The 22,070-nt window shown below is 40.9% G+C and overlaps 1 protein-coding gene across 3 annotated transcripts in view; it reads left to right on the plus strand.

The window, feature by feature from the left end:
- The window catches only part of LOC113095155 (interleukin-2 receptor subunit beta-like), a 27,127-nt gene extending 5,467 nt beyond the window's left edge, over positions 1 to 21,660 (plus strand). Inside the window, exons 2-11 of one of the 3 annotated variants that reach the window (XM_026260776.1) lie at positions 15,788 to 15,894; positions 16,776 to 16,876; positions 17,436 to 17,574; positions 17,783 to 17,867; positions 17,987 to 18,089; positions 18,279 to 18,409; positions 18,758 to 18,944; positions 19,029 to 19,134; positions 19,401 to 19,509; positions 19,591 to 21,660. In XM_026260776.1, the coding sequence (XP_026116561.1) occupies positions 16,810 to 16,876; positions 17,436 to 17,574; positions 17,783 to 17,867; positions 17,987 to 18,089; positions 18,279 to 18,409; positions 18,758 to 18,944; positions 19,029 to 19,134; positions 19,401 to 19,509; positions 19,591 to 20,235 (1,572 nt within the window). In that variant the 5' untranslated portion in view covers positions 15,788 to 15,894; positions 16,776 to 16,809 and the 3' untranslated portion in view covers positions 20,236 to 21,660. The remainder of the gene's footprint in view (positions 1 to 15,787; positions 15,895 to 16,775; positions 16,877 to 17,435; positions 17,575 to 17,782; positions 17,868 to 17,986; positions 18,090 to 18,278; positions 18,410 to 18,757; positions 18,945 to 19,028; positions 19,135 to 19,400; positions 19,510 to 19,590) is intronic. The other 2 variants (XM_026260779.1, XM_026260777.1) reach the window with 2 other exon arrangements.
- Positions 21,661 to 22,070: the final 410 nt, after the last annotated feature.

The raw sequence follows: 22,070 nt of genomic DNA on the forward strand, positions 1-22,070 counted from the left end.
AAGACTGTTGAACCTGCAACTTCAGAAGCTGGCAATTTGTTTTAAGTATTCTGGTAAGGGTTTTGGAGCGTACCAGTCAGAATGCTCCCATCTCACAGCCGAGAACAACTCAGTGACACAACTTTCCCCCATGCAGAGTCTGCGGTGATAGGAAACATTCCACCCATTCACATTGTATGAGAGAAAGGAGATGTTTGATATGCTTGGAGATTGGGCATCAGCAGAAGCAATGTCACAAAGTCGTCAGCCCTTCTATTCCATCTGCTTCTGACCCGCATGCTCAGGGAAACTAACACACTCACATAAGGGAGCAGAGTGTCAAACCCTCAATCTGGAAGATGGTTTATTTGTTTATGATGAATGTTGCAAGTCTGTCTCCAGTTACAGTATCGTCTTATTCCAGAATATCTCAAGGTTGGAAAAGGCTGATAGTCTGTTTTATACCTCAGTTCTGTTGAATGACAAATTCACAATCCAAGCTCTACAGGATAGCGGATCCATGGCGTGTACGATCAGTGGATAAACAGAGTGTGAACTTTTGAACATGGGGATGTTGGTGGTGTTAAAGTCAGACCAAAAGGAGTCTATCAGCTGAAGATGGATGTGTATGGCAAGTTAGTGAATGTGCCTACACTAGTTGTCCCGGGACAGAGAGACCAGTTAATTCTAGGAACTAATGTTATCAAGTTCATACTTACTCAACTCAAGCAAACCTCTGACTACTGGAATGTGATGAATCGTCCTCAGACATCTGGAAAACCTGAAATTGAGCAGTTTCTGAACATGTTGTCAGGCATTAACAGGTGGAAGGGTAGTGAAATCCCTGATGTTGTGGGAACTGCAAAACTAGACCAGTCCGTCACTCTGTCGCCCAAATAAGAACACCTTGTGTGGGGTAGCCTTCTGTCAAATACCCCAATTTCTATGGGAAGTGCTGTTGTGTTTGAGCCATCCAAGGCGCAGTCCCACAAGAAAGGCATCATGGTGGGAAGAGTCAATGGAATGATCAGCAACCAATCAGATGTCTCCCTTCTTTTAGCCAATCACAAGAACGCACTCCACGTGGTTGTTTACTTATAAGCCAATCACATGAATGCGTTCACACAGCATATTTATGAAATTGTATGGAAATACAGATGTTTAGATTACAATTCAGGTTTATTTTTTTATTATTTTTTTACAAAATATAAATTTTTAAAATTTCTCAATACATATAGCCCAGACTGTGACTGCAGAAAAAAAGTTAACCATGGATTCATAAATTTGCAATAGGCAATTATTTCATTTTATTGAAATATTTTAATGAAAGTAAAAAAAAAAAATTACACCTTTTTGAATATTTTAAGTATATCTAAATATTCTTTGGATGCAATATAGAAGTCACATTAATTACAATATTCGGTCCCTACATGAAGAGAGAGTCAGTGGTCCGCTGAGAGAGGAAAGTGACTCTCCGGCTGCGCAAAGTGAGTCGCCGCTGCGTGAGGAAAGGGAATCGTTCGCTCAACTTCGCTGCGTGAGGAAAGGGAATCGTTCGCTCAACTTCGCTGGGTGAGGAAAGTGAATCGTTCGCTGAGGAAAGTGAGTCGCTCGCTGCGTGACTCGTGAGGAAAGGGAGTCGTTCGCTGCGAGAGGAAAGTGACTCTCCGGCTGCGGAAAGTGAGTCTCCTGCTGCGCAAAGTGGGTGTCCGGCTGTGTGAGGAAAGTGAGTTGTTCGCTGAGGAAAGTGAGTCATTTGCTGATTGGCTATAAGTAAACAATCGAAGTGATTGGCTCAAACAAGGGAGAAATCTGATTGGTTGCAGATCATTCCCTGTTTAAAAAAAGGCATTTGTGTGTTGAGCCAAGGCAGAGGAGTCTCAAAATTCACACACAAATGCAGTGAAGTTCACAGACCGCAAGCAGTTTGTAAATCAAGATATATGTGTGTGTGCATCAGAAATACATTTCTGAATCTTGTCCTGTGCATTTGTGAATCTTTAGTGCATTTGTAAATGTTGTTTGCATTTCTGAATTGTGTGTGCATTTCTGAATTTTGTAAGCATTTGTGAATCTTCTGTGCTTTTTACATTTTGTGTGTGCATTTGTGAATTTTGTGCGCATTTGTGTATCCTGTGTGTGTATTTATGAATTATGTGTGTGCATGTATGAATCCTATGTGTGCATTTGTGAATGTAGTGTGTGCATTTATCTTTATTGAGACTCTTTTGGCTCCATAATGGATGGGTCCCAGTCAGGATCATGAATCCCCTTGATAAAGCTATAACAATGAGAAGGAACACAAAAATAGCTGATGTCTTCCCTGTTGTTGGTGCTGAGGACCTCAATGTGTACCCGGATCCCAAAAACAATGAGACGGTGACTGTGAAGAGCCAGAGCATCATTGGAGGCACTGATGATATAATAAGCGAGTACACCATGAATCCATTTTCCAAACCGTGTTTTTAGCTTGTCCTGAATCACTAGGGTGCACCTATAATAAGTGTTTATATTCAGACTATTTTAGATTGCTTCGGGGATACCGCGGCGGAGTAACCCAGTACCTTTGTGATTCTTCATAGACATAAACAGAGAGAAGTAGTTCCGGCTACGATGTTCTTCCACAAGACGCAAGCAGTTCTGTTTATTAACCGCTAGAGCGTCAAAAGTTCCCTACTGCAGCTTTAAGACAGCCCTGTTAGAATCTGTTGTACTGGCTCACCCCGATTTCAGCCTGCCATTCATTTTATGTACTGATGCATCTATGGATGGGTAGGAGCTGTGCTGTCACTAATGTGGAAGTGTCGGCAATCCTTGATATTCATACAGAGTGGGAAGTAGGCACGAGGGATAGAGCGGTCCAGTGGCTCACTCAGGATACACACCAGCTGTTGTCTCCAGGTCATAGTCCCCTGCCGGTTTTAAACAGTGGGAGAAGTTCAAAATTCTTGATGGTATATTATACCGAGTGTGCAAGGGTGTCCTGACGTGATTGCATTTGCAATATGTTGTTCTTAGTTCGCTGGTGAAGCCACTTTAGACTTTATCCCTTGCGAGACAGAGGTTCTTCAGGTTCTTCTGGTTCTTCAGTATTTGAAATGTTGTGCTGTGTAATGAGCAAAACTCCAGAACCTGAAGGAAGAGCTCCTCTGTGTGTGTGTGTGTGTGTGTGTGTGTGTGTTTCAGACTGATGGAGGGGCTGATGAGTGTGTGTGTGTTTCAGACTGATGGAGGGGCTGATGATGGTGTGTGAGTGTGTGTGTATGTGTTTGTGTGTTTGTGTCTCAGACTGATGGAGGGGCTGATGAGTGTGTGTGTGTGTGTGTGTGTGTGTGTGTGTTTCAGACTGATGGAGGGGCTGATGAGTGTGTGTGTGTGTGTGTGTGTGTTTCAGACTGATTGAGGGGCTGATGAGTGTGTGTGTGTGTGTGTGTGTGTCTCAGACTGATGGAGGGGCTGATGATGGTGTGTGAGTGTGTGTGTGTGTGTTTGTGTGTTTGTGTCTCAGACTGATGGAGGGGCTGATGATGGTGTGTGTGTGTGTGTCTCAGATTGATAGACGGGCTGCTGATGGTGTGTGTGTGTGTTTGTGTCTCAGACTGATGGAGGGGCTGATGAGTGTGTGTGTGTGTGTGTGTGTGTGTGTCTCAGATTGATAGACGGGCTGCTGATGGTGTGTGTGTGTGTTTGTGTCTCAGACTGATGGAGGGGCTGATGAGTGTGTGTGTGTGTGTGTGTGTGTTTCAGACTGATGGAGGGGCTGATGAGTGTGTGTGTGTGTGTGTTTCAGACTGATGGAGGGGCTGATGATGGTGTGTGAGTGTGTGTGTGTGTGTGTTTGTGTGTTTGTGTCTCAGACTGATGGAGGGGCTGATGAGTGTGTGTGTGTGTGTGTGTGTGTGTGTGTTTGTGTGTTTGTGTCTCAGACTGATGGAGGGGCTGATGAGTGTGTGTGTGTGTGTGTGTGTGTCTCAGATTGATAGACGGGCTGCTGATGGTGTGTGTGTGTGTGTGTTTCAGACTGATGGAGGGGCTGATGAGTGTGTGTGTGTGTGTGTGTGTGTGTGTTTCAGACTGATGGAGGGGCTGATGAGTGTGTGTGTGTGTGTGTGTGTTTCAGACTGATGGAGGGGCTGATGATGGTGTGTGAGTGTGTGTGTGTGTGTTTGTGTGTTTGTGTCTCAGACTGATGGAGGGGCTGATGAGTGTGTGTGTGTGTGTGTGTGTGTGTGTGTTTGTGTTTCAGACTGATGGAGGGGCTGATGAGTGTGTGTGTGTGTGTGTGTGTGTGTCAGACTGATGGAGGGTGTGATGATGGTGTGTGTGTGTGTCAGTGTTGTAGTCGAGACCAGCTCATTCGAGTCCGAGTCAAGACCGAGACCAGAGAGATTGGGTCTGAGACAAGACCTAAAGAAATCTTCAAGAGTATGTCAAATGTTTGGTGGAAACAATAAAGGTTAAAAGTGCCACATAGTATGTGGTGTAAAGGTAATTTTATTAGTATTATGAAGTGTTACTTGTCAATATTAAGTGCTCATTTTCACATAACATCGTTGTACCACTATACACATCCATATAACCTTTCTAGTACACATAATATTACTGTACGACTCTATATTGTAATTCTACATAACACTTCTAGTACAAGTAACATTACTGTACCATTATACCTGTAAATGTTCAACTGTAACAGCTTTTACATAACTTTTAACCTTGAAGCTTAACTAATGACTGCTAATATCCTTAGAATGTCTTGGATTATGTGCACTTTAGATGTTGTGAAGATTAAAGATGGGCATAATTACTTTTTTTTTTTAAATAAGTGAGGAGACCATCCTGCTACCCAACCGAGCACGATGTGGTCTCATGATCAATCCACCCAGACTTAAAACTCTCTCTATTGGTGCAGAGGAAGCGGGGACTGACAAAAGGTACCATTTTATCACTTTCTGTAACAGCAACGGATAATCTAATGCTAATTTCCCTGGATGGTGCGTTTTAATGCAGGGTAAAATACACACTAGTCGAAGTTTTTTTTAGTTACGGACGGCATACACACAAGAGCCGACTGACTGTCCAGGAAAATTTCATCCAAAAAGTTTTTTTTGGGGGTGGGGGGGTGGGGGGGGGGTGTTTAGTGTTGAGACAGTCAGTCTGTGTCTGTATTCATTATATAATTTAATTAAACAATATTAGTTTTTTTCTGTGACCATTTTGTCCTACTTTGTAAAAAATAACACAGTTGAGAGAAATAATGTAGCAATGTGGCTTTCTGGAAAGCGGGATCACTACAGGCGGATGGCAGGAGGGTAACTTAAGGCCGGTGACACACTGGCTGCGTGGTGTCTCTGCTGCGTGCTAGAAGCGTGGTGGCTGCTTCACGTTTTCTGTGTCTTTACACACCAGAAGCGTGTCTGACGACTCGGCGCTCGGTGACATAAAGGGAGGCTGCCGAAAAACCAGGCTCTTGTCTTCATGACAACAATATCAACTTTTTTTTTTTTTTTTTTTTTTTTTTTACATACCTACTGATAGGAAACCGTCAACAGTATTGTTGCTGGAAACGCTTCCAACATGCACGCGTGTCGCGTGAAAAATATGCGTCGGTTCTATTTCTAGCATGCACAGGTTTTCCGCGCGTCTCACGCAGGCGGTCTGTAAGCTCTAACCTGTTAACATGGGAGCCGAATTAAAAACAGACACGCCACGCAGCTGAGACGCTTGCGCCACGCATCCAGTGTGTCGCTGGCCTAACGTCTCACGTCAAAAGAAAATCACCAGTCATTGGATGTCAATCATACATCAATTTAAATAAACATTAACATACAGTAATAATAATGAAATATTTTGATTGGGACTCGAGTGGACTCGGTCATAAGTCCGATTCCTAATATGTTCGAGTCCGAGTCAATACCGAGTCAAAATGCACACGAGTCCATGACAAGACCGAGACCATTAAAATACGGTCTCGAGACCGAGTCCAAGACCGAGTCCGAGTCTCGAGTACTCAACACTGGTGTGTGTGTGTGTCTCAGACTGATGGAGGGGGTGATGATGGTGTGTGTGTGTGTGTGTGTCTCAGACTGATGGAGGGGGTGATGATGGTGTGTGTGTGTGTGTGTCAGACTGATGGAGGGGGTGATGATGGTGTGTGTGTGTGTGTGTCAGACTGATGGAGGGGGTGATGATGGTGTGTGATAAGATGATGGAAAAACAGCAAAGGACAGAGAGAAGGATGTGACATCAGAGGTGTGAGTGACAGCTATTTTTTTTCTTGGAAACACACTAATGTGCATGTGTGTGTCTGTGTGTGTGTGTGTGTGTGTCTGTGTGGTATAGATAGCCTATTATATGATTCTAAGAAGAAAAAAAACATAACAGATCTCTTGGTCAACCAAATAAACAGCTGATGACAACCAACCTTGTCATCAGCTGTTTATTTAGACCACTTATGATAACTAGCTGATGTTGAGTGTGTGTGTGTGTGTGTGTGTGTGTGTGCGTGCGTGCGTGAGTGTGTGTGTGTGTGTGTGTGTGTGCGTGCGTGCGTGAGTGTGTGTGTTGGAGTGTATGTGTGTGTGTGCGTGCGTGCGTGAGTGAGTGTATGTGTGTGTGTGTGAGAGAGAGAGAGAGAGAGAGAGAGAGAGAGTGTGTGTGTCGGAGCTGTGGTAAAACCACAAATGTTTTTTTTCCGACCTCTATCTATCGATCACCAGTATTTGTCCTGTTTTACTTTAGGCCTGCCCAACTTGATCAGAAACTCTTTCACTTGTGGTTGATGGATGTTATTTGAGGTTTGACTTCTTGTCAGATGTTAAACTGGTTTTGTAAAATAAAAAATGTGGGCCATTAGTTTGTCATGAATGTTTTTGAGTTGAACAGAAACTCTTTTACTGGCAGCAGAAACACATGAGCGTTATAAACTAGACTAAACTAGTCTCTCCTGCAGTGATGGAGGAAGTTCAGCGCATCTCTGAATGATTTTAATTTAATTTTGATTTAATGCTGTAGACAGGAGCTGAAAGGTCATTTTGAAAAGTGGTGAAAGTTTGTCCGGTTTCAGTTTCACCTGTGAATGTGGGTCTCTATTCGAATATTTAAATTAGCCAAAGTGTCAGAAACCCAGTTTGACCCAGCGAACAGAAATAGGCGAACGAAACTGTGCCTACTTTCATAAGACTGATATTAAAATATCTCATGTTGTTTGTATACAGATGTGTTATAAATGGGTGTTTCTAAACTATGGCCTCAGTGGACCCTTTAGTTTATTTAATTTCTGCATTAACATCTTCATCTTCAACAATATCTGACATCATTGATTTGCTAAGGCAAGTCGGTTTAATAACTAGTGTTTTATGTGTCCAAAATCTCATATTTTTGCCTAACTTGACAAAAAAGTACAGCTTGATTGAAATTACACTAAATATCAAAATGAGTAAAAATGTTCTATTTTAGTAATATTTACCCTGATTCACTCAAGTTTCACCTTAAGCTCTTCACTAATGCTCAGGGTAAAAGAAGTACACCAACTTTTGAAAAACTTGATTAGTGATTAGTGGCTTTGATGTAATTGATTGAAATAATTCATATTGGTTTTAAGACCTGATCTGGCTCAAATGCACCCAAACAAACAGAGAATGCCCTGCTAATATTCTTACAGGACATCATTCAAGCATTTATATGAACCCTAAAACACAGTTCAAAATTCAAAAAACAGGTAAAAAAAACCTGTAAAAACAGTACATTATGCCCTATTTTTATGGATTTATAGTGCAGGCCAGGGTGAAAAACTCTAGTCAGAAATAACACTTAGTCACATGGTTTGAATTACGCATCACTCACAGATTATGTTCCGTCTATATCTAAGTTTGCTTTGTTGCATATGACTGTTATAGATTCACTGCATTACATCTGTATAAAATAGACATCACATGTTTCTTCTTCATGGCATCCTCCCAGTGTGGCTCTCAGTTTCACCTTTTAAGGCAATCTTTACTGATTGGGAGCGGAGTATTTTTTTAATGGTCAGAATGGAAAAAGTAGTGGATCACTTCTTATTTTATCTCCTTCACCCACATCCTGAAACAAACTATATGATGCTATTCAGCCCCGTCAAATGTATTTCTGTAGTGCTTTTTGCAATACAGATTGTGTCACAGTGATAAACAGGAAAATAACAGAACTAATTATGGAAACCATAAGGTGGGCGAGGTGTTAGGAACTACACTATTATAACCCCTACAAACGCATCTCAATAAACATATGCACTTTAAAAGTGACAGACATTTAGATGTTCATAAGAGATGTTTTCTCTGTTTTGGGAGAACAGACTTTGTTAAATTAGACCTTTGTTTAGCTATTGCACCAAAATTTGTTAAATAATATATTTTAGGGTTGGATAATTGTATTATTCTTTATTATTCATGCAACAATGCTAATTACTATAATAGTTTACATTAGTAAGCATTTACGATAATACTTTGACATGCGTCTGCATGTTTAATATTATTATACTGCTGTTTTTGATAGCATTGATACAGTTTCATACGGATAATATCACAATGATTATTGAATTTCTCTTACTCAATGCAGTATCCTGTCAGCAATAATGTGCCTGTGCTCTCTGTGCTTTTATTTTTATTTAGAGAACACTCCTTATATATATATATATATTTTTTTTTTTATTATTACTGTCAGTTTAAGTCCTGGTGATGCAGTGTTGCCAGGTATTACTACAGTGACAAACAAAAATTATCCCCAAATGCCAAACAAACTAAAATAATCAAAATCTTGTGTTTTGGAATTTAGTTAAAGATACAGTACAGACCAAAAGTTTGGACACACCTTCTCATTCAAAGAGTTTTCTTTATTTTCATGACAATGAAAATTGTAGAGTCACACTGAAGGCATCAAGGGCTATTTGAGCAAGAAGGAGCGTGATGATGACCTGTCCTCCACAGTCACCGGACCTGAACCCAATCCAGATGGTTTAGGGGTGAGCTGGACCGCAGACAGAAGACAAAAGGGCCAACAAGTGCTAAGCATCTCTCGGGGAACTCCTTCAAGACTTTTGAAGACCATTTCAGGTGACTACCTCTTGAAGCTCATCAAGAGAATGCCAAGAGTGTGCAAAGCAGTAATCAAAGCTAAAGAAGAACTTACAATATGACATATTTTCAGTTGTTTCACACTTTTTTCTTATGTATATAATTCCACATATAATTCCACATGTGTTAATTCATAGTTTTGATGCCTTCAGTGTGAATCTACAATTTTCATAGTCAAGACATTAAAAGAAAACTCTTTGAATGAGAAGTGTGTCCAAACTTTAGGTCTGTACTGTATATAAACTGAAAATTCCCACTTTATTAATTCCCTAAAAAGGTCACATTATCTGGGAGAAACAAGTGCAAAGCCGCTTATAATAGCTGGATCTGGCAACACACAGCTCACAGCCGGCTTGGACCTGCAGCTCAGAAAGACTATAATCTTATTACTCAGATCAAGTCAGTTCAGTGCTGACTCATTTGAGCCTGATTCCATGCGTGTGTTTGCTCTCGTCTGATGGCGTCAGTGTGCTCATGATGACAGGTTTCTGAAAGTGTACTGTGGCTGATGAATGATGTCATAACTGATGCAGTTTCTTCTCAGAATGGTTTTACTATGAAAACTGGTACAGTCGATACCAATTTAGAGATGCGTTGCAGGCATGAGTTTTAGTGAAGTGCAGTGGAGCTTCAGGCCCTGACTGTGGAAACACAGCACTATTCTGGCCTCAGTGCGACTGGCCCGAGGATGTTAGCCCACCGGCCGGTTTAAGCCCTGGCTCGCACTGACCCCACAGTGGAAATGCGGCTACTGTTGCCATTGGCTTGCTTAGTTGGGGGTACAATTTCTGGCAATATCGTCAATTTAATTGCACAGACAATTAATCAGCTATTACGTTCTATTGTCCTCTTGCAATTTCGACAGATTTTTCAAGAAGGCTGAGATCGCATGCTTGTTTGTGAAGTCTGACTTAATTCTTGTGAGCGATAAATAAACTTTACTTATGAGCACCAGGCCGTGTTTGTAGTGAACAGACACATTAGCTGTAGCTCGATTCATTCACTGGAAGATTAGTGTTTTAATGCACCGAGTTCAGCAGCTGTTTGTGTCTCTCGTCGCCTGTGCTTCTGTCTTTCTACATTAGGATAGCAGCATATAGACGAGAAGAGACCATCTATATTTATTCATGTTGAACCAAAAATGCATTCGGCTTCACAGAAACAGATTAATCATACAGCTACTGATGGAGTTTTGTTTTCTGAAAGAGTAAAATGAGAATATCTGTTTCTGCTGCTCAGTCTCACACCGACACGAGAGAAAAATAACAGGTGCAGCCCCTCAGATGTGCGGGAACCTTCAGACACAAGAACACAGAGAAGATTGTAACAACAATGAGTAGTGCATAATAATTAACTCAAATGATATATAGGGAATTTGAATAATTAATCAGGAATATGATTAATATATATCTCAGATGACAGTTACATTAAATTTTATTGATTATGAACAATAGCTCAATTGCCTATACCAATAAATAATCACAGGGCACTGTAACTTACTCATTAATATGTCAATATTCCATTCTTCATATCAATTGTTGTGATATCTCTTACTGTAAATTACTGCAAATCAAACAGTGGTTTGTCCAACAAACCAGATTGACCTATCAATTTTCAATAAAGTTATCACTTCTTATAATTCAAGGAAAAATATTCTCTGGCCATGAAAACATTATCCTATCCTTAGTTTCTAAATTTAAAGCTTGTAGCTAAAGATCAGACATCTCAGTGACTCGTAATGTGAGTAAGGTGGAGTCCAAGCCAATCATGGATATAGGGTTTTTAATAATTAAACTAATAATACATTGAAACTACAAATCACACGGAGTAAATATGCGTACGACAATACAGACAGTAAACTTTATACAAGACATAACGGGATCCAAATAAGGGAGAGAGAGAGCGAGCGAGCGAGAGAGAGAGAGAAAGAGAAAATGGAGAAAGCGAGAGAGATCACAGAATGAGCTCAGGTATGAAAATCAGTCAGTAACCTTTTTGGAAGCCAACACCAATCAAATCACAGCAACACTTTAAAGCAGCATTTAAATCTCCATAGAAAAGTGATACTTGCAAAGTGTCCAATGTGCGTGAGCTGGAGACTGACGCGCGCTGGATCTTTTGAAAACAGCGTGCGCGTTGGATCTTGGCGTGAGCGTGGAGCCACGTGGTCCTTTGTGGCAAGGGGTGTTCCTTCATCTTCCGGCTGTTGCGGGATCACGCGGTATTTGAAAGGTTTAACAAGCAATGTTCTAGAATTCGCCTTCCTTGTGTGGAGAGGCGAATAGTCGAATAAACTTAGTAAAGAAAAGAAAAGAAAACAACGAAAACGAAAGCTTCCGAAGGAGCCATGATAATGGCTTCCCCCTTTCAGTCCCTGTGCTGAGGGGGACGGCGATATGAGCGGGGCCCAAGGCGAGTCAGCGTAAGAAGAGAGAGGCGGGCCTTGTTCGGTCGACTCTTATAGCTTGAGATAGTTCACGCCTCTGTTCGCGTGAACAACCAATGAACGTCAGCGATCTGCAGCGGGAAAAGTTCCTTTGTCTCTGTGGAAACAACCCCCTAAAGATTTAGGGCTTGTCACATTTCAATAGGGATATTCTAGCAAGTTCGTAATTCCAGAATAATAAATTTTTCATTACTTTGCTTTAGATAAATGGGTCTGTCAAAGCATGACGATTACAAGAACACCAAACAGTACATGTATATAACTGATAGAAATACGAAGTTACATTCAAATGCAGAATTACACACATTTAAAGATTAACACACGCTAATAAATTGCAGATAGTCCCAATTTATATGGGAAACATCTAATGTACCAAAAAGAAATACGTAATACATTTAGAAAACATAAAAACAAAAAGGTAATGGTTTAGAATGCATTGGGAAAAGAAACCAGTGATTTGGCTTCTCTCCTGTCCTGTTGCCCAGGGGTCATAAAGTTTATATGAGCTGCAGAGGAGTGGGGCTTACATAAACATGACTATTTTTGAGAGAGTTAAAATGAGGAAAAACATTTCCAATTTATAGGCTAGTAAAATTATAATCCTCGCATAACAAGGATTAACCATGGTTCACACAAAACATATTAAAAATACATATTATTAATAAAATGATGAAGGTAAGGAACTTCTAAGAAAGGTTTCTTTTTGTCTCCAGTCTCTTCAGGAATGTGGTTGGGGGTTGCGTATCTCCTTTGAGGCTCGCACGGGTATCATAAATGATTTAAGTCCAGCCAGGCTGGAGCCAGGCCAGGCATTTAGTGCAGAAAAGTTTCATTTGTATGCCTGAATTTAACCGATGAATCGATGACCTGCATATGCGTTACAAGATAGAACCATAGATAGAAAGTCAGATAGATAGATAGATAGATAGATAGACAGTCAGATAGATAGATAGTCAGATAGATAGATAGATAGATAGATAGATAGATAGATAGATAGATAGATAGATAGATAGATATATAGATAGATAGATAGATAGATAGATAGACAGTCAGATAGATAGATAGATAGAAAGTCAGATAGATAGATAGATAGATAGATAGATAGATAGATAGAAACAGTCAGATAGATAGATAGATAGATAGATAGATAGACAGTCAGATAGATAGATAGATAGATAGATAGATAGATAGATAGATAGAAAGTCAGATAGATAGATAAATAGATAGATCAATAGATAGAAACAGATAGATAAGATAGAAACAGTCAGATAGATAGATAGATAGATAGATAGATAGATAGATAGATAGATAGAAACAGATAGATAAGATAGAAACAGTCAGATAGATAGATAGATAGATAGACACAGTCAGATAGATAGATAGATAGATAGATAGATAGACACAGTCAGATAGATAGATAGATAGATAGATAGATAGATAGATAGATAGATAGATAGATAGAAAGTCAGATAGATAGATAGATAGATAGACACAGTCAGATAGATAGATAGATAGATAGATAGATAGACACAGTCAGATAGATAGATAGATAGATAGATAGATAGACACAGTCAGTGTGGCGAGTGGGGCGGGGCCGAGAGGCGTGGGAACGAGGAGTGAGGCCAGGTGTAGTGATTGGAGATGAGCTACACCTGAGCCCCACCGCTAGTATCGAGTCCCACGTAGGAGATGGAAGGATATAAAACTGGAGCGACTATAGTGAAGGACGAGAGAGGACCAGGCCTGGGACATTATTTTAATGTGTGTGCTTTTTATTTATGCGCACCAGCCGGCCGTGAGGGGCTGGTGCGCCGTTTTGTATTTATTTTGGATATTAAAATGTATTTTGATTGTGCGCCGGTTCCCGCCTCTTTCTTCCCGATGATTACAAAGGGATTAATCGTTACAGTGGTGCCGAAGCCCGGGAGAAGGAGGGACGCGCTGCTGAAGATCCCTCGCCGCTGTGGTGAATCCGCGGTGCCCTCGAGCAGGCGAGGTATGTGCCGCCATGGACGCTCGAGGCGGTGGGCTGGAGCGAGTTGCCGGGGACGGGCGAGCTCGCTGCCGACCGCCCACGACAAGGAGGGGCGGCTGCCGTCCGTGAGGGAGCGGAGGAGTCGGCGCCGTTCGCCAGGGGGCCGGAGCCTGCCGCCTCCGTGACGGAATCCGGAGGGGCAGGGAACGGGGGACTCCTGCCGCTGCCCAAAATCGGAGGAGCCGTCGCCGTCCACCGGGCGGCGGAGGAGTGTCGTGCCGTCCGCCGAGGGCCGTCCAGTGCCACCGCCGGGCACCGCGGAGGAGATCACCCAGCCGGTGGAGGGCCGAGCAGCAGTGCGTCTGGGAACCGGATTTTTTTTTTTTTTTTTTCCTCTCCCCTCTGTCGTCCCTGTAGCTCCTCCTTCCATCTCCTTTTCTCTCGCCTCGTCTGTCCTACCCCCAGGTTCCCGCAGGTCCCCGTGAGCGGTCTCCCCCGGAGGGAAGGGGGGGGGGGGGAGTAGAGCGCAGTCTCGGGAGTACCCCCCGGCCTGCGAGGGGCGATGGGGGTATGTGGCGAGTGGGGCGGGGCCGAGAGGCGTGGGAACGAGGAGTGAGGCCAGGTGTAGTGATTGGAGATGAGCTACACCTGAGCCCCACCGCTAGTATCGAGTCCCACGTAGGAGATGGAAGGATATAAAACTGGAGCGACTATAGTGAAGGACGAGAGAGGACCAGGCCTGGGATATTATTTTATGTTTTGGTTTTTATTTGCGCGCACCAGTCGTCCGCGAGGGGCTGGTGCGCTGTTTTGTATTTATTTTGTGATTATTAAAATGTATTTTGATTGTGCGCCGGTTCCCGCCTCTTTCTTCCCGATGATTACAAAGGGATTAATCGTTACAGTCAGATAGATAGATAGATAGATAGATAGATAGAAAGTCAGATAGATAGATAGATAGATAGATAGATAGATAGATAGATAGATAGATAGATAGATAGATAGATAGAAAGTCAGATAGATAGATAGATAGATAGATAGATAGATAGAAAGTCAGATAGATAGATAGATAGATAGATAGATAGATAGATAGATAGAAAGTCAGATAGATAGATAGATAGATAGATAGATAGATAGAAACAGATAGATAAGATAGAAACAGTCAGATAGATAGATAGATAGATAGATAGATAGATAGAAACAGTCAGATAGATAGATAGATAGATAGATAGATAGATAGATAGATAGATAGATAGATAGTCAGATAGATAGATAGATAGATAGATAGAAACAGTCAGATAGATAGATAGATAGATAGATAGATAGATAGATAGATAGATAGTCAGATAGACAGATAGATAGATAGAAACAGTCAGATAGATAGATAGATAGATAGATAGATAGTCAGATAGATAGATAGATAGATAGATAGAAAGTCAGATAGATAGATAGATAGATAGATAGATAGAAACAGATAGATAGATAGAAACAGTCAGATAGATAGATAGATAGATAGATAGATAGTCAGATAGATAGATAGATAGATAGAAACAGTCAGATAGATAGATAGATAGATAGATAGATAGATAGATAGATAGATAGATAGATAGATAGATAGTCAGATAGATAGATAGATAGATAGAAACAGTCAGATAGATAGATAGATAGATAGATAGATAGATAGATAGAAAGTCAGATAGATAGATAGATAGATAGATAGAAACAGATAGATAGATAGAAACAGTCAGATAGATAGATAGATAGATAGAAAGTCAGATAGATAGATAGATAGATAGATAGATAGAAACAGATAGATAGATAGAAACAGTCAGATAGATAGATAGATAGATAGATAGATAGATAGATAGATAGATAGATAGATAGATAGATAGATAGATAGATAGATAGATAGATAGATAGATAGAGCTGTAAAGGGACAGGGGCATAACCACAAACTGTGGTCGCTTCTCTCGTTCAAAGCTTCTCGGAAATGTGAAGCTATGGCAGCACACACACACACACACACACACACACACACACACACACGCACACACACACACACACACACACACTTATACGGTTTGTTGGTCTATCAACACATGTGTGTGAGTGTGAGTTGCTGTGTCTTTGGTGTTAATGGCCAGGAGTGTGAGTGTGAGTGAGGGAGAACACTCCTCCTACACGCTTCTCGTTTCCTGCTCAGTTTCCTTCAGTGTAAATGACACCACAGCCCAGCGCTGGTTAATCCATGTCCTACTTCACTACCTGTGTGTGTGACAGGAAGGGCTGAGCTCTTTTACCCTGGTGTATGTGTGATCGAGCTCACAGACAAGAACATGGGCGAGTGACATCGCAACGCTCAGAGCTGGGACGTCTCCGCTCCACACGTATGTAACACACTTTTATTCGCTCTGAGTCTCTACACACATGTGTCAGCTTGAAGCTTCTGCTTGAACACTTGAGTTTTTAAACTTAAATCATATACGCCTATGTATGAGCTCTCTGTACAAAACTCTATTTTGATGGAGATGATGATATTTGAAATTAATGAACATCTGATGTAATGAAGCAGCATCATACGTTTCCCTTCTATGGTGATTAAAGATCAAATATAAAATGATAAAATATTTCCATTCCATTCGTGTCATTTCCAAGTTTTGACATTTATTTGAAATATGAGTGTGTTGATTTAATAGTTAACCTTAACCCTAAAGACTTAGTGCTGATGTTTTTTTTCTTTTCTCCATTTTATTGATGATTATTATCTACAGTTTAAACAGGAAGAAAAGAAAATCAAAGACTTTCAATCAAAGATATTTGAGAGCACAAGTTATAAGGCTTCCCATCGAGTCTGTCACACTTCTCCATGCGTTTGTTCAGTCATGTGGTTAACAGCCGTTTATCTTATTAACATGCTCTGAATCACACATTAAAAGCTCTGTGTCTCATATCTCTGAGTCTGTGGGTGTATGACCTGTGTATTTGCTATTTTCTGTCTGTGGCTTTGGGTTTTTCCACCTGTTGAGTGTGTGAACGTTTGCTGGAGGAAAATGAATGCATGCACTCTTACCTGCACTATAATAAAATCCATAAAATAGGACACAATGTACTGTTTTTTTCTTTTTTTCTTTTTTTACAGGTGTTTTACCTGTATTTTGAAGTTTATTGCATTGCATTTTAGGGAAATGTATGTAAAATGCATATGGTTTATTTTTCATTCTCTGTGTGTTTGCCAAGAAAATAAGAAACAATTCTCTGTCTCCCACAGATTTTCAGATGCATACTGGGATGAAAACGGCATCATGCAGACTCTGGCGATGATGATGATGATGATGATGATGTCGTCATATTCAGCTCTTGCAGATCAAAGTAAGAACTCCTGATGGGCTTTGTGTTTGAGTTGTGATCTGTATGTGTATGTATGTGTGTGTGTTTCTAAATATGTCTTGTTAGTTCTGACAAAACCAGCTATACCGCCGTACATGGTAAAAAGTAACGGTCCCACTACTGAGCCTTGTGGTACTACATACTAAACTTGGACCGTACTGCTACAAATAACAGTCAGATAAATATGATTTGTTAAGATTGATCTCTTTTGATATATTTCTAGGTAAAGGGTTTAATACAAGTGAAACACACAACTGTAAATGTGTGTACTTTTCACTTCAAAACAAAGGTTCTTAATTGGCATTGATGAGTCCATTAAAAAACCCTCAACATCCAAAAAGATTTCCATTGCAAAAAAAGGGTCTCTAAAATGTAAAAAAGTTTCTTTAGATTAATAAAATAAGCAGGGTTCTTTTATGAACTATTTCCTGTATGGTTATTTGGGGAACTAAAAATGGTTATTTTGTGGCATTACTGTGAAAACAGTCTTTTGCAATCTTTATTTTTAGGTTGAATTGCTCAAAAGTTGCTCTTTCTCTAGGTTTAAAGTGTTATAATGATTACCACAACACCTTCACATGTGTTTGGGACACCTCAAATCTGGACGTGATCCCTCCGATCCGACCCGAGACCGAATGCTGGATTACAGTATCAGTTGAGAAGAAGTCAACTCGTTTGAGGTATATAGCTCGTGATTAAACAATCAGCCTTTATATCGTACATGATCCAGAACTCGTGAATGTGGAACAGTTTTCTGTTGCTTCTTTAGTGTCTAAAGAGTTTTATGATTGATTTCATGATTAGTTTGTGAGGTAAAAGTGGAAAAATGTATGTGTATGTGCTTCATTTTTATATGTGAAATCAATTCTTCAGTTTCTGTGATTTCAGTAATTTGGAGAAAAAGGACGCAACTTTGATTGCAGACCCGATGCAGCCTCACATACGCTCTGCAACCGTGGTCTTTCAAAGCAAGGTGACTGATGCCACTTAAGTTAATCTGACGTCTTGTTGATCATCCAGCAATGAGTTGAAAACCAAAGCAAACTTGTGACGTGTCATACAGATGCATTATTTCTTTCTTTTCTGCTGCAGAGAGGTATAATAATTTCAGTAGCCGAATTGCATGAAGAAGTCCGGTGTAAAAACTACACAAATCCTGTGGCTGAAATAGCAAAACATAAAGCAGAAGTTAGTGGTGAGTCAAATATAATAACTCATGCACACATTCTTGAACCGAAGCTAGAGAGTGTGTCAGTGTGTGAATGATGAGTTCATTAATGAGCGTTAGACACTTTGTTATGCTTCTGTTCCTCACAAACCGGTTCTGGCTCCAGTCTGAAATAAACTGTTTGCTTGAGCGATCGTGTTGTGTTTCTGTGTGCAGCTGTGAAAGTGGCTCCTCCTCAGAAAGTGGACGTTCACGGGGGCAATGTTTCTTGGAGTTGGGATTCTTTAAAACCCTATTTAGATGCTGAGTTTGGGGTCCAGTACAGATCTGCTGCTCAGAGCTGGAAGGTGAGAACATCAGCCTCTCCTTTAATTCCACAACAGAAAGTTCATTTTTGACAGTTGCTTATACATGATTTCTGAAATCGGGGCTTATTTTTTCTAAACTTTACACATAAAGAAAATCAACAATACGTAAAGCATCACACATCTCTTGCATCATAACATACAACCAACAGATGATTAGCTTATTCACTCTCCAGTTACACACCGATGCCAAACACGAGAATCTTGTGCATGTCCAGTGTGCTCATAAATACTGTTTACAGCACATTCAGCAATAACTAAAGAGCTGTAAGTTGTCTCTATCCGCGTTCATCACAGCAGAAATGATTGATTCCGTCAATGTCTGTGTAGGATGTGGAGGATATTATCGTAAAAACTACAGAACTTGAATTGGAGCTGCCAAAGGACAATTTACTCTTAAATCATCAGTATGTGATCAGGGTGAGAGTCAGGTATGATCTGCCCAATGCTGTGTGGAGCGACTGGAGTGAAGAGTACAGCTGGACGTCTGATGTGGGTCAGACACCCCAAACAACAGGTAACACACACCTGTCTGACACACACACACACACACACACACACATGTGCAGCGATACTCTAACGCTCTCATCTGCCTCTTCAGAGATTCTCCCGCTGGATTCTTCGAAGGCAGGAATCATGCTCTCAGGAATCACTCTGGCCATCATATTAATCCTCACTATTCTCGTCAAGTGCAAGAGAACCAACAGGTGAGTGATCACAAACAACAGCTACAACGATAACCATAACCATAACAACAGTGATAACCATAATGCAGCTAATAATTACTATAACTGTAATAATGACTAACTATAATGACTATAAAGCAACAAACTGACTCATGTCCTCTCAACCTAAAAACGATTGTAAATGATTTATTGAAGTGAGAACGTGTCAGGTTATACGAGAGACATTACGTCTGTTATGATCTGTTACAAAGTGTGTGTTTGAGCACTGAATGAGTCATGAGCCACAGGAATGTGGCTGGTTCATCTTTCAGGGTCCAGAAGAAGGGCTCCACGTATATTCCTGATCCCTCCAAATTCTTTGGTGATCTGAACTCCAGCCACAGAGGGAATTTCAAGGTGAGTCAGACATACGTTAGCTTTCGTTCTGTTCAGTTCTGTTCTGTTCTGTTTGTCATGACCTCACGTTCTCTCCATCAGTCCTGGCTGGGGACGGTTTCAGTGCACGAGAGCTTCATCAGAGTGGACACTGAGTTCATCAGTCCGGTCGAGGTCGTGAAGCTGCAGGACGCCTGCGATTCCCGAAGCACACACAGAAACAGCGGCAGTCTGCAGGACACATGGAGCGACAACGTCAAATTCTCCAACTTCTCAAACTCCACCTACTTCCTGTCCCAGAGTTCCAAGGGGCCGAGCGACACTCTGGAGCCCTGCTCGGCGCACTCCTCCTACGGGCCAGCGGGGGGCGTCAGTGGCTCGGAGACGCTTCCTCAGCGCATCACCGAAGAGATGGACGGAGAGGAGCTGGAATTCTCTCTGAAGAAGCTGGAGAAGCTGCGCCAGGACACGCAGAGTCCAGATTCAGGTTTCGCCGGCGGAGCCGAGGACAGCATGGAGGAGACGGAGCTGCCCAGTCCTCTGTGCTTGACCCTGACCCCTCTGCTGCCCCAGGATCTGCCCACGCCGCAGCCGAGCAGACACCCGCTCCTGGACCTTCAGCGCATGGATCTGCTGCTGCGACCCAGCTGCACGATACCTGGCTTAGACCTGGACCTCCAGAGCGGCTGTGGGCTGATAGAGCCCTCTAGTGACGATTACATGCCAGTGAAAAACGTGCAGAGTTAGTGTTGAGGGCCAGAACGGATTTAACGTTATCAGATAGAAGCACGCTTTGGGCTACACAGAAATTGACGAGCTCAATCTAACTGCGGTGAAAATGAGGAAGTTTGAGAGCTAGTTTTGTGCCATCTGTCACTGCTCTGAAGCATTCGTTCTGTCATCTTCTGCTCATCCTCATTCAGTGAAACACAGCGCTACAGAAAGAGATTCAGTGTTTCAGACTATGGGCAGCTGTTATGATACTTATATGAGACCCTGAAGCACAAAACCAGTCATAAGTGTCAGTTTTCGAAATTGAGATGTATGCATCATCTGTGCGCTGTATAAATGATCTCTCCAGTGATGTGTGGTTTGTTCGGAGGACAATATTTGTCTGAGATACAACTATTTGAAAATCTGGAATCTGAGGGAGCAAAAACATCTAAACATCTATAATATCTTTAAAGTTGTTCAAATGAAGTTCTTAGCAATGCATATTACTAATCAGAAATTAAGTTTTGATATATTTATGGTAGGAGATTTACATAATATCTTCATGGAACATGATCTTTACTTAATATCCTAATGATTTTTGTCATAAAAGAAAAATTGTTCATTTTGACCCATACAATGTATTGTTTTCTATTGCTACAAATAAACCCCAGAGACTTAAGACTGGTTTTGTGCTGCAGGGACACATAAAGTTTACAATTTCATTGCATAGAAAAGAGCAACGTGGACTTTCTGTTAAACATTTCCATTTGAGTTCCAGAGAAAAAAGACAGTTCTTCAGTTAAACCGCTTAACGGTTAGTCATCTAACTTTACTTTTTAAGGCTAGATTGGACTCATTTGAATCTGAAATTAGACTGCTTATCACTTGGTTAATGCTAACTGGTCAAACTGGCTCTCAACACCAGGGTTTACTGGTTTGGAATGACGTAATGGTGTGTAAATGATGAGTTTTGGTGGTTGACACGACAGGATCTGCTTGTGTGTGTGCAGATGATGTGTCTCAGTAGGTTTGTGTGACGTAAATGCAGTCACAAAGGAAACACAAAGGACCACTTCCTGTTTCTTTTCACAAAAATTCTAAGATTCAGTTTACATGGAACGACTCTAAACTATATGTTTAGAAAATGATTCCTTTCAGATGAGATGACTTATAACATTCTTCACCCTGAATATTATCGTAATATATCATTTCTATTTATAAGATGTTTGGCAGCAGGGACATTAAGGCTAAAATGAGAGCGAAACAAGTGAAACGTTGTTTTGAGTTGCTTGCACTTATCACAGTTATTGGCATATTATGATATTTTTATATATAATTTCATGTCATGTGTTTGATTTCTGCATTGAAATGTATGTTCAAAACGATGTCTGCTGTTTTGTTGAATGTAAGAGAAGCCAGTTTGCTGCTAAATAATATATTAAAGCATCTTTGTGCTCAGACTGTTTCTGATTGGTTGACTGACAGTTAGCCTAAAGCTGGTTAGTGTGGGTTAGTTAAGACTGAGTAATGCTGTAATGCTGTTATAAGTGCCACTAAGAATGAGGATGACAACAGATAAAAGTATTATGGGGTGTGGCAAGAAGTGTGTTTAATAATAAATAAATAAATAAGGTATTTGTTGCAAAACAGAAATAGAAATTGCAACAACCAAAATAAATCTGGTGAAAAATTGATTTGTGGGACGAATTCATGACAATATTATTGCACTTTTTTAATAAGGAACCCCAGAAACTGAACAGGTCTGGGTGAATAAACAAAAAATATTTCTTATGAAATGTATTTTTTCACAGGTTTAATATGGGTAATTAAAATGCGTGAACTGAAGTATCACTCGAGCACATGATTGC

The sequence above is a fragment of the Carassius auratus genome, unplaced genomic scaffold, assembly GCF_003368295.1.
Source record: "Carassius auratus strain Wakin unplaced genomic scaffold, ASM336829v1 scaf_tig00215630, whole genome shotgun sequence".
Lineage (NCBI taxonomy): Eukaryota > Metazoa > Chordata > Actinopteri > Cypriniformes > Cyprinidae > Carassius > Carassius auratus.